At 28.3% G+C, this 13,563-nt stretch overlaps 1 protein-coding gene across 1 annotated transcript; it reads left to right on the forward strand.

The window, feature by feature from the left end:
* Positions 1-2,537: 2,537 nt before the first annotated feature.
* Positions 2,538-3,476, forward strand: LOC114415297 (uncharacterized protein DDB_G0271670-like). The gene has a single exon (XM_028379915.1). It carries the CDS (start codon positions 2,670-2,672, stop codon positions 3,237-3,239), a length of 570 nt encoding a protein of 189 aa, XP_028235716.1. The 5' UTR covers positions 2,538-2,669; the 3' UTR covers positions 3,240-3,476.
* The last annotated feature ends 10,087 nt before the right edge of the window (positions 3,477-13,563 follow it).

Raw genomic sequence — 13,563 nt, forward strand, 5'->3', positions numbered from 1 at the left:
TAAAATTTCTAATATATATTTAATGCACATGTAAATTTAGATAATAAATTTTATGACAATTAATTTTGACCTAATAATTAATTTGTTTACATATATAAATTTTTATGAAACCTAAGATTTTTATTTACAATTTATATATGTAAATAAATTAATTATTAGATCAAAATTAATTGTTAGAAAATTTATTATCTAAATTTATAGGTGTATTAAATATATATTAAAATTTTTATTGTTATATATAATAAAATTAATTATTTTATAATATAATTAATCTATTAATTAAGTAGATAGACCCGGGCAATGTTATCTGCTGGGTCATTTTGTCACTGGACGACATGGACTTGGACTTGGCATTTTTGGGCTTTCTAAGACTTAACCCAGAACAATAAGTTAAATTAAAAACGTACTTTATAAGAATTTACTTGGACATTTCCTTTTTTATTTTATTCTATTTCGAAATTTTAGAGGTTGGAAAGTTGGTCTTTGTTGCTAACTTTGCGGCAGTGACAAAGCAATACTGTAGGAGCAGAATACGGCGACAGGAACAAAACAACAGAAGATGAAGTTAACTTTTGTGTCCCATTTTTTAAATTATCAAAAGAAATATAATTTGAATATTTTAATTATATTTCAGATTTACTATAAACAATTTAAATATGATATAAAGTTATTTTTAATAAATGAATAATGCTTATTTTTTATAAATAAAAAAATATTTTTGGTTTGAATATTTAAATTATTTTTATTATATTATGTAATTTTTTGTATTGAACATTTTATTTTATTTTTTGTTTATAGTTTTTAAATCTTGCAATACAATCTCTTTAATATTTATTTTTTTATTTAATTTAAAATTTAAATATTGACACATTATATTAAATTAAATATATCTTTGTTTGTATATATATTATGTATTATATTTAATAGATATATTCATAATAATCTTAACCATACTTAAAATTAATTTTTGAAATATTATATTAAAAAGTATATTGTTTCTTGATTTCGATAACCTTTTATAATTTTCTTCTCAATTTTTCTTAAAAAATATTAATAATGAAACAATTTATTATTCGATCTATGTTATATAAATTCTATTTAAATTTATTTGTATAAAAAAATAAAAACCCGCCTTTGCAGTACGGATTACGGAAAACACTCACCTTGAAACTGCATTCCAAAAAGAGAGAAAAAAAAGTATGGTTAAATGGCTGAATCATTGACCAAAATACACACACCTGTCACAATTCACAACACAAGTTAAGAATGTGCAGAGTGCAGTGTCCCAAGGTACTCATCACACATGACAGCCAGGTGGGGTCCTACTTCCTACCAAACCAGATAATAAATTGAAAATTACTCATCATACTTTATGCTAATTTACATATTCATAGACATCAAAAGAAAGATATATAAGGTCCGTTTGCTAGAGTAAAACATTATTTTTTTTATATGCTTCAAGAGAAAATAGAAGCAAAATTAAAAAAAGATTTAATTTTAAGAAATAATTTTTTCCTTTCATATTTCTTCTAGTTTAAATTTCAATTTTTTTTTTCTCTCTGCTGAATAGAGATGGTGTGATGCTTATAGAAGAAAGGAAATATCTAATCCTACATTTGGTTAAGTGGAAAAAAATCGAGACAATAGAGAAAAGTTTAAAATTTAAATTTAAAAAATAGAATTTTTAATTTATAAAAATCCATTTTTCTTTTACTTTTTTTAAAACTAAACAACGGAAAGACATTGTGTTATCCATGTTTTTCTCTCTCTATTTTCTTTTTTCTCATTTTCATCCCTTCCAAAAATATAAATTAATTAATATGAAATTTTTTATTTTAATTAACAACTTTAGTTTCTGTCTTAAACATGTAATCGTTTTAAATATTAAAAAAGCTTTATTATCCGTAGTTGTTTTACCAAAAAAATTAAAAGAAGAGAAATAGGAAAAAAAAGTATCAATTAAGTGTATATACTGTATGGATGTTTATATATCGTTTTTGTAATGAAAATAAGAGTCTCGCTTAAGACATTATTGAAGAAATTAATAAAAAATGTTAAAACCACTCTCAAAATGAAATCATAATAAATATATTAACAATACATTTAATAAAAAAAATCATTTAACTAATTTCTTGATTGATGTTTGTCTAAAAAACAAAGTTGTAAATTAGAAAGACCCCCACTCCAGAAAACAAAATTCTAGTTTCCCTTTCTTGGATAGGAAAATAGCAATACAAAAGGGCCACGTTGAATAGTTTACCATGAACAAGGTTGCTTTGATTTTGATTTTGATTTTGTCCACGCCAACCTTTGTTTCCACGCCGCCCCCAAAAAAGAGCTTTGGCATTTTCCACACACCCAAGACCCATCGGGGCCATCCCAGCCACCGACTCAGGCGACATGTTTCAATCACAACCGTCCATTTTAACCTTCCAAGTCTTGTTTTTCAACCGTCAAAAAGACCATTTTGAGGAAACAGCCATGAACTATCACGGAAAGTGAAACACACCCTCATCACCCCCTTCCTTCCTTCCCTTCACACATCTCTCTCTCTCTATATCAACCATATCGATCCCTCACATTCCAAACGACAATGTTGCCTCCAACGTTATTACTATCTCTACGTCTCTTCCTAGCTTTTTCATAAGAAACAACTTATTTATAGTATTATGGCAAGCCTTAGAATTCGACCACCTTTGAAGGACAAGGACATCATTGGGAGGTTCATGCCTGATGGTCGTTGTTGCAAGAAGCACCCCAAACACCGCCAATCACCCGGCGTATGTTCTCTTTGTTTGAGAGACAAGCTTTCTCAACTATCTTCGGCATGCTCATCTTCTTCTTCTTCGCGTAAAACAACATTCATTTCTTCGTGTCATTCGTCTTCCTCCTCTTCTTCTTTAACCTCCTATTGCTCCTCTTCCGCCTCTTCTTGCGCCTCTCCAACGCTTCCTTTCCCTTTTCATAAAGATTCAAAGAGTGGCTCCAATTCGGTTTCCATCTTTTTGTTGAGCGCAAAACCTGGTGGAATACTCAAAAGTAGGTCAATGAGCGTTGTTGCAACAAGGAGAAGAACAAAAGGTCAAGATGAAGGTGATGATCGTAATAAGAAGAGTGGCATGAAAAGTGGGTTTTGGTCCAAGTTGCTTCATCCCAGAACCAAAAGCAAGAGAATGGAGGAGATCAAAGGCACTAAGCAGCTGGTTCATACTAGGTCTCTAATACAAACTGTGACATAGCTAGTGATGCATGATCATTTGTTCGATCGTCTCTAATTATAATTAGTGATTCTTTCTTTCATTTTTTAATCCCACCCTTTAATTTTTGAGTGGATTATATTTATGTCGTTGAATATTAATTAGTTCGTGTGTACAATTTCCCTTCTGCAAAAGCAGGAAACAAAAATAGAGATCTTGTATTGCATGATATGCTTGTAATTGTTTTTGTATATAAATGAACACTTTTTGGATCATTAATTAATAGGGAGGGAATAACTAAAGGCAAATATAAGAATTAATATACATAACCAGATGTACGTACAGTACGTATATATATTAAATTGTACACGGATCAATATGCTAGAGATTGTTCCTTTTAGATCTGATTCTATCAAAATTATTTGTATGTTATCACTGGCGGTTATAGATGTAATTATTGACAAGAGGAGAGGTCGGAGAATACTTATTCAGTTCAACATGTTGATTAACTAGTTTGGCGCGCAGAGAAACATGTATTGCTGGCATGACTTGGCAATATCGATCTATGGCTGTAATATTTGAGGCTGTGTTCTCATCCATTCATTAGGATAAACTAAATAATGCCCCAGTTGAGAAATAAAATTTAATTTAATAAAAATGAAAAAAATATATCTCTCTCAACAAGTGTTTAAGGAATAAAAATAATTAAAAATGCAGTGAAAATACAGTATTTCATGCACAAAACTTTTTTTTTTTTCAAATCCTTAATTAACAAGTGTCCGGCCAGGAACACTCATTGGCATTGTTACCAAAAAAAAAAATCAAGAAATATTGTAATTAGAGAGGAAGATCACTTTCATTAATTTTACTTATTTTAATAATATAAAAATATCTTTGCTGTGGATGACAAATGCTAGTAACTCACTTAATTTATTATTAGTTGAACTTTATTAGAAATCATAAATTTATATGAGTTTTATTTCTAATTTATTAAGTTTTTCACTCAAAAATTTGTAGTTTTTAATAAATTTTAAGCAAAAAAAAATGTATTAGAGTGTGTGTTGTTAACAGTTACTCCCTTGAGTGATTATGTGAATTATTATTATCCATTTTTATTGAAAATTATTATTCATTTTTAGTGGTTAAATTATCAAGAAATATTGAGTTATTATAATCTAATAATATTTTTTTTTTTAAGAGAATCCAATTATTGTTGTTAATGGATAACACTTATATTTGAATGATTGATGTTATATATCTTTATACGTATGAAAAATGTCAATACCACTCTTTTTCGCTATATATGTCCAACAATATAATATGTATTTATGTACTATTATTTATCTTTGATTAATAAACCGTTCTAAAAAAAATGTAAATATTTATTAAAAGCAAAATAACATAATTAAATTTTACACAATAATGTCATGTGAAAACCTTACATAAGAGGTTCATTTCCTCACTTGAATGGTTATCACTTTTTTACTTATCAGTCTTTTTTGAGCAGTCAAAGTAAATTATAGAAATGTGAAATTAAATTGTTTGACTCTAATTACAATCTGAATAATTTCTCTTAAGAATTTAACGTTTTTAGCCCATTGAATTAAACATTACTTCTAAGTGATTTTCTAAGTCATTTTTCCATGCATTTTCTAATATATGCAACATGCCAACATCAAGAAAATTTATTCGAGGTGACAAAATTCAATGGTGGGTTCACGGTGTTCGATCGGGGACTTTGAATTTTCTTTTTCGTTTCTTTCCTTAGCCTTTTGTTTTTAAAATTTTTAATTTTTAATTTCTCTTGTTCTTTTCGCATATGCAGAGATTAGTCATAATAGGAAAATCGTAACCCTAGCTACTTGACAGCTCGTAGATATTAGATAATACCCGTGGGACCATTGTATATATTCCTCCTCGCAATTTTCTTTGCATGCGTTGTAAAGTTCAAACTTCTGAATTGGCACCACAAAGCTGAAAATTAATGTCTTCTTCATATCTTGAACACGCAGGATTTAAAAATTGAAGTTAATTAAGGAAAGGCAGAAAGAAGACCTAGATCCAATCTTCGCGGCAATCTCAAAGACTACACATTCTAGTACAAGAAAAATGTCGTTGTACTCACTCATAAAAAAATGAAAATATTATGCAAGCAAAACACACATACTTCATACTTGCAAAGATTTCTCAATTAATTAATGCAGCTAACTACCCTTTTCTTGTGTCATTTATTAGTTGCGATCTCTTGAAAACTGAAATTAAATTATTTCATTTTGTTTAATTAGAACTTAGAAGAAGGATCAATATACCAAAGGAGTTTAATTAATATGATTGAGTAAAGTACGTGAGTATTTTAAAATCTTTAGTACTATCTTTATTTCCTGTCGATAAAAAAAAGAAAAAAAATCAGTATATTAATTATTATCAAGTCAGATATACGTATTAATTAGAATTTAGCTAAAGCAAGTTTTAACTTTGAACGGTGGAGCAGTTTCACTTTTTTATTTTCCATCAAAGTCTATAATAAGAAAGAACAAAAAAAATAGTGAAATCACTTTTTGGTTGCTTCAGTAAGCAACAATACTAACACGTATGAATTGCTTTTTACACAATCCATGTAAAGAGTTAATCGTAAATATCCACTGTTAAGATTGTCCTTATCGAGAGCATGATCTCGTAACCAAAATGAAAATATTTAATGTCCAAAAAAATGAAATAGCATTGCAAATATACATGCATGCAATATTTTGAAAAATATAAAGAATCGTTTTAGTTGAGAAGTTGAATTAATCATTTTAGATTTTGTTAAGACCCGTCACTTATGATCAACTGATTAGATAAACGACGGATGGTAAATCGTCACCTTTTGTTTCTTTGCACTTTCAGTTGATTATTCTTGCTATATTTGGTCTGCAAACTACAGCATCCCACCCTATATGTATGGATTTCAGAATTCAGAAAATAATTCTTACACGCCAGTAGCATTTTTTTTTTCTTTGTCAATGCTTGTGATCGGCCAATTAATCGTTTAATTAAATTTTCTAAGTACTGGAAAAAATTCAATAAATTTGTATTTCCCTCTTCAGGCTGAAGCTGGAAAAAAATTAAGACGTGACATACATTAATCTAACTACTGAATTAATAGCTTGCATTAAGTTCATAAAAAATCTTATAATTTAAAAGTTATCAATATTTCATCAATCAAATTTATTTTGATTAATGTATGATAAAATTTTCAAAATATTGAAATATTGTTTAGTTGATCTGAAATTTGATGACATTGGTGATCACTAAGATAATATTCATTATAATTCAAGAATTAGACTTGCCAAATTCATATAGTAAAAATAAAGTTATTAAGTGAAGTAATTAAATCTTTAATACTTACTCTTAATTTTTATAAAATAAAAGGGATACATATATTAATAAAAGGATTAACATACAAATCTGTCGTTTAAAGTAAAAAAAAAAAAATTCTGTATTATCCTTTTTATCTGTCTTTTAAAGTTTTTATGTAATAATTTTTTTCTAGGTCTAATTTTGTTTTACAACAATTTCACGCGTGTTGCTAAATGTATTTAACATTATTGTTGGTGCACCCAATACTTAAGGGAAAAAGACAAAAATACCCTTAATTCGTAAGCATTTTAAGTTGATCCGTAAAAGGTTTATGGATCAACTTGATCCGCATGCGTTTAATATCAATATACGGATCAACTTGATCCGTAAGTTTTTTACGGATCAAGTTGACCCGTATGATTTATGGATCACCTTGACCCACACCCATCACAAATGCAAAGAAAGCACAGGGATAATTTTGGTATTTTCAAAAAATGATGGGTACACCTAGCAACACCCCAATTTGACTATTTGAGTCTGCTTAGTTTATGATAATTTTGGACACGTGCTAGTAATATGAGTGGGTCAATAGCACAACCTAATTAATTTAGTTTGGGCTAATGAACATAGGCCATTTGGACGGCTGTTTGACATTTTAATCCAGATACCCTTCACAAAAAAATAATAAGGGTCATGTTGGAAGCATTTAAATCCTGCACCTCCCACTTTGAATCTTGTCACTTAAAATTGAATGAGCAAAAATGTTTCATCTTTTTTCTCCAGTCTTCTTCCTCTATTAATGTGCGTGGATCCTCCACCCCGCATCATGTCACCCTCCGCCCCACCCTCTGCCTCCTTCTCCAACATCCTCTAGTAATGATGTCATACATCACACACCACTACTGCGTCACACCAAGAAAGAAAATTGTAGATATGAAGCTTTTCACGTCGACTATCTTGTAAATGATTTTACATAATACATATACATTTTTAAAATAACTATTCTGACATAAAAAAAAATCTTTTTAAAATAACTATTTCGAAATAGTTATTATAGAAGGTAAATTTTTTTTTCTAAAATAATTATTTCATAATAGTTTTGTATCATCTTGTTTTAGAATGATCATTTTATAAGATAATTTTTATCTTTAAAAAAATATAAAAATAATTCTTTGGAACGATTATTTTAAAATAAAGATTCTTCATAAAATGACTATTTTATCCGCACATATAAAAGAAGAGGTGCATAATATAAGTTGGGAGGTATAGGATTCAAATTCCATCATAAAATAAGTTTTTTGGGGTTGGACTGGGTAGGTCTAAAATACAATTGAAAAAACTTTATTTATTTATTTTTCTTAGTTTATTTGAACTTGTTTTGGAGTGAAACAATATCATAATGCAAGAAAAGGAAATAATAAAAAAGAAAATCAAAATCAGTATTTTTTCCATTATTTATATTGCATTATATATATATATATATATATATATATATATATATATATATATATATATATATATATACATAGATAATTTTTTTTTTAAAAAAAGTTAATTTAATAATATGTCAACTTTCGTTTTTAATAAAGAACATATTAGTTAGAATATAGCTTGGTGATTTATTTTATCACTATCACATTTAGTTCCTAACTTAAAATAGGCAACTTCTCCCTTTTAAAGAGGGACAGTTTAGCTGAGACAACTTTGTTAAGACAATTTGTCAATTCTCTTTTTTTAATAAATGTCACTTTAGCCAATGCAATTTTCTGAGCCATTTCTTATAAAAAAATATTTTTTTATTTCTTTCCTAATTTAAATTATGGAATGATTTAGCTTAAAAATCTTGTTAATTCGTTTTAAAAGGGAGACTCGTTAGCATAGACAATAGATCATTTTTCATAAAATAATGGTTTATGTCTTACTATATTCATTTCTCAATTTCATAAAAGAAGATTTCATTTCTCAATCCAAATTAAAGAATTGATTCAATTAAGACATGCAACTTGTCAACTCTTCCTTCTAGATGATACACCGCCATCTTTAAAATTTATTATCATGATTACATAATTTAATTGCTCGATCTTCTTACAAGTTACAGTTTTCAAACTTTAAGTTTGCCATTCCTTTTTAAAAAATGACGTAGCTTTGAGTGCACTATTGTATTAAGTGATACATTGGAGTAATTAAGGAAATTTCCTGACAACTATCTAGCTAAAACAATTTTCTGTCAACCAATTTCTGGCCAGGTCGAGTCATACACACTCCTAAATACCATTAAATACTTTCAAATCAACCACACACACATATTCAAAGTTATAGTCAAATAACTAAATATACCATTTTTATATTTATCGACTAACTTATTGAACAATATCACAAATACTAATGAGCTAGTTTACAAGCTTTTTCCTTTTAAACTCCTCACTTATAGCTTATAAAATATCAACTGATTTAATTTTATCAAATACACTTTTAATCAACAATGGTGAACACATTTAATAGATTATCAGATTCTTTAAGCATATTAGTAAGAATTTAATTTTCTAACGGTGTATATAAAAGACTCTTAGAGAGACAAAACTCATTTTGGTGATCTCTATATGTGGAAGGATAATTTCATGACTTTCAGATGTAAAAATATCTTTCTTCCAGAAAAAATACACTCTTAGTTCTTATTTAATTTATAAGGAAAAATATTTTTAAAAAAAATATTAATTATTTCACAATTAATCTGTAAGAAAACTAAATTTTAATGAATGTATTAGGGCTTAGTGATATTGAATTTTCATAATCATCAATATATACATAATTAGTCTCTGATTTAATTCTAAGCATAAATGTCTTCCAATTTTTCTGTTTTTTAATAAAATTGATCGTGACTTCCTTTTTTTTTTCATAATTTCAAACGTCTCCCCATTATGTGTTGTGTGTGTGTGTGTGTGTGTTCGTTCATAGAAAGCTTGTATTTTCCGTGGCTTGATAAGCAATGGGATCAAAATGCAGTTGGATAACCTTAATTAGAAAGGATCACGTAACACTGTCCCTTGTTTTTCGGGAAAAGAGTAATAGCAACCAGACAAGTGTCCCATATCAATATCATAAGTGATAGAACAAGGAGCTTAATACTGATCAGTGATACTTCTTTTAATTTAATTTATTGTTTAGGCCAAGGCAAAAAAATTTTGTGTGTATGATGCAGAAAGAAAAGATAATCGCTTACCGCAAGTATTTTCTGCATTTATAATTTTTTATATTTTCGTTATATGAATGTCCTGTAAATCAAATGGATTTTGAAGGCTGAAGTAGCCGCTACTAATATCGAAGATGACCGTCCGCCTCGGCTCCGACGCCACTGTAACCACCATACTCTACCATTACCGACACCTGTGAGTTAAAACAAAAACAAAAAACAATAAAGGAGAGAATATGGTGAAACCATGGATAGATATGCTTAGGTCTCTTCACTCCCCGTTTCCTTAACGCCTCAGTTTTGGGGTGGAAGGCTCTGGAACTTTGCGAAGTGCGTGAGATGGTGGTGAGGGTGATTTGGGAGTGACCAATTTTAGGGCTAATGAATTATTGTGTGTTGTCTCATTTCTGCTGATAAAATTTAGAATAACTATTTTTAGCTTGTGGGCTGTCTTATTTCCGTTTGATTTGATGAAGAAGATGAAAGGGGTTGTGCAAGGGTTTTCAATTTCTTGCTTTCTTTTGTTCGGAGTGTGCGTTGAGTGTTTGTATGTGCTTGGAATAGTTGTTGTTGGAACAGTTTTGTATCCATCGTCAAATCTGAAAAATGACCAAGGAGGCTTGAAAGAGGTTTGGATTTTGGTTCTTTGATTGAAGCTTTTGCTTCTTGATGGTGTGAAAGTTTCAAAGAAGGAAATTGAGAATGAAAGGATTGAAGGAGAGGTGAAAGTAGAAGGACAAACTGGGAAAATATTATGAAACATTTTCCGTAAGTGAAGGTGAGACGGTTCATGCATGGTGATATTTAAATTCCCAGTTTCCCATGATGATGAGCATGGAATATTTAAATGCACAAGTAGTACGTTGGTGTTGTTGACGTGCCACAATATGCAAATTCCAATATTCCACAGGATAATGATAATATCTCGTGTTAGGTTTGTGGTTGATTAATGCTTATGAGTTATGCCCCCATCGATCGTGCGCATTACGTTCAAACTATTCTCCAAATTCCAACTCGTGTTGATCGCTCATTAGAGATTTCCTCTCCATTATCGCCCAAAATGCTACACCCTAACTAAGTTTAATTTGCAGCCATGTAAATTGCCGATGCAATAATTCCAGTTCCACACCAAAATATGGAGAAAATGACAGCGTTTCTTCTTGTTACTTTCTCATACAGTCATATTATTTGTTACTTTTTTCAGCAAAAAAAAAAACTACATTCACATATTAGTATTTATAAACTGGAAATATAACTTTTTAAAAATTCCCAAATAATTTCTAGTTTGCTATTTTAAATTTTATTTTCCAAAAAAATTCTTATTATGTTTCTCTAACTGGGGGGTATTTATTTTAGCGGGTGAAGCCCCGTGGTACCATGGATGGGCCTCACTAGAGGATAGTAAGTCTAAAATGCAGCCGAAAAAAAAATGGTCCTTAACATATTCAAAAATTCAAGAAAGATACCAATGCATGCTAAAGGTTCGGCGAGAGGATTTATTGCCTTTATGATTCATAAATTTAAATCTATAATTTTATTCTTAAAATATAAATATCATTGTTTTGATTTTTCAAACTTTTATCATTAATTAAATTAATCAATAATATAATTGTCGTAAATTTGGTTTTTGATATTACTTTTTAAAAAACATAAAATCAATCTAGTTATTTCATGAATTACTGCCTAAATTGGAATTGTGGTTCACTCATTTTTTCATTAATTTGATCGCCCGAAAAATCATTTTAATGGAATCTTGTCATTTACCCCTAATTATGGCAACAGAGTCTTTCTTTTTTAAATAATATATATATATATATATATATATATATATATTATACATTGTATGAGTAAAAAAAATTACATCTTCAACTAATTAGAAATTATGGTAAACATTCAGTCAAAAAAATTATGATAAATATGAGTTTTAAAGTGTTTATGCTAAAGTCAACAAACTTTTTAAAAGAAAAATTCAACAAATTTATTATATGTAACTTTATAATTGAATAATAGTATAAAAAAACTATACTATCAATACATACACTATTTATTTTTATATATAAATTTTATTTTATTTCATTCCTGAAATATGATAAATGACAAACTATTTTCTTCGGGAAACACTAGTAAAATAACATATTTCTTTCTTTTAAGTGGTACTTCGTATAAAGAAATTTTCAATTATAGTTAAACTATTTTTTAAGAATCTCATTTAAGAATATGTTTTCTTAAAAAAATTACAAAACGTGTCTGATCATCATTTAGTTTTCTAGAAAATCATCAATATTAACAAAATTTTATAACTAGAATTTATATGTTGCCTATTAATATGGAAAATATGAGAATCAAACTCTAATCACAATTTGTGTGAACGGAAGACTTAACCAGGTAGATGAATCTCTACTTTGCAGGTAATAATATTTGAAGTGCTATAGGTTATATAAAGCTTGAAGGTGTAATAAATATCGTTGGTACAGTAATTCGATATTTAGATATTTTGATTAAAGTCTATGAATTAATTTTTTATTTAGGTATGAAGTCATAAATGAATATATCATTTGATTTAAAAATAAGAGAATTTTGATAGAAAAAAATGAATTAGATGTCAAATAAGAAACTTATATACCTTTTAAGTTAAAAGAAACAACAACTTAAAGATGTAAATTTTGATAATGAAAAAATTAAGAACTGTTTAAGAAAAATATGCTAATTTAGCAAATAAAATAATTTCTAGTTCATTTATATCCAAATCGTTGATAAAGAAAAACAAAACAGAACGAATATAGGAAATATATAAATAAAAATAAAATAAAATGCTGCAATCTCGTGCAAGGAAGATTGTGAAAGGCTACTGACTTACGGTCATGTGCTACACTCATCTCTTTACTTCAGGCTTAGTATAATTATTTTTATAGTTTGTTTTTCTTATTATCTTTCTTCGAACAAACGCATCCTGAGTCACATTTTCATGCCGTTAAACATCCAAGAGGACCTACTTCACTCATGACAAACAAATCAAATAGGAACTTCGTATTCCAAGTGCATCACCAACTTTGTTATGTGCATGTTTCCTTTGACGTTGAAAATTTGATTTTAGATAAATTTTAATATAATTGATTTTATATTATTTTTGTAAAAAAAATTGATTGAGTTGAAACCATTTATAATATTTTTTGTTAGATAAAAGAATTTATAATAAATTTTATTTCATTATAAAAATATCCAAATATAAATTACATTATTTTAAAATTAAACTTACAAAATTAATTCCTTTTAAAAATAATTTTGACAACGCACAAGTACTATGTATTTAGTTCCCCGTGTTGCATGTTATGTATTGCACTAACTGGAGGATCAGTAGACAGTAGTTAAATCGGTGCATGCAACATGAAAATATGTGACATTCTATCCTGAAGTCAGATTTGAACAACTGCGAACTTATCCAAATTTATGTGACATTTTTTAATTCAAGTTAAATTTTAAAATACAATTTCTAAAAGTTAAAAACTTTCACAAATACAAAAATGCTGCCACAAATTTTTGTATACCCTCTTTCCTCACCTTCTTTGAAGCTAAGATTCCATTACAGTTTCAATTTCTTCATGAATACAGTTTAATGTGACCAGAATAAAAAATGTAGAATCCAAGAAAGCTTGATGTTATTGTCACAATTAAAGTAACAGCCTTGTTTTCTAAATCCTTAAGAATAATTACAACTATAAAACATGTTAGACAACACAAATTTCTCATCTTATTCTCACATTTTCTACCCCCAAAATCTGGAAAAGTCGAATCCAAACACAACCACAATACTTGAGTTTTTTCACAAAAACCCTCCAG

This window comes from Glycine soja, chromosome 6 (assembly GCF_004193775.1).
Source record: "Glycine soja cultivar W05 chromosome 6, ASM419377v2, whole genome shotgun sequence".
NCBI classification, from domain to species: domain Eukaryota; kingdom Viridiplantae; phylum Streptophyta; class Magnoliopsida; order Fabales; family Fabaceae; genus Glycine; species Glycine soja.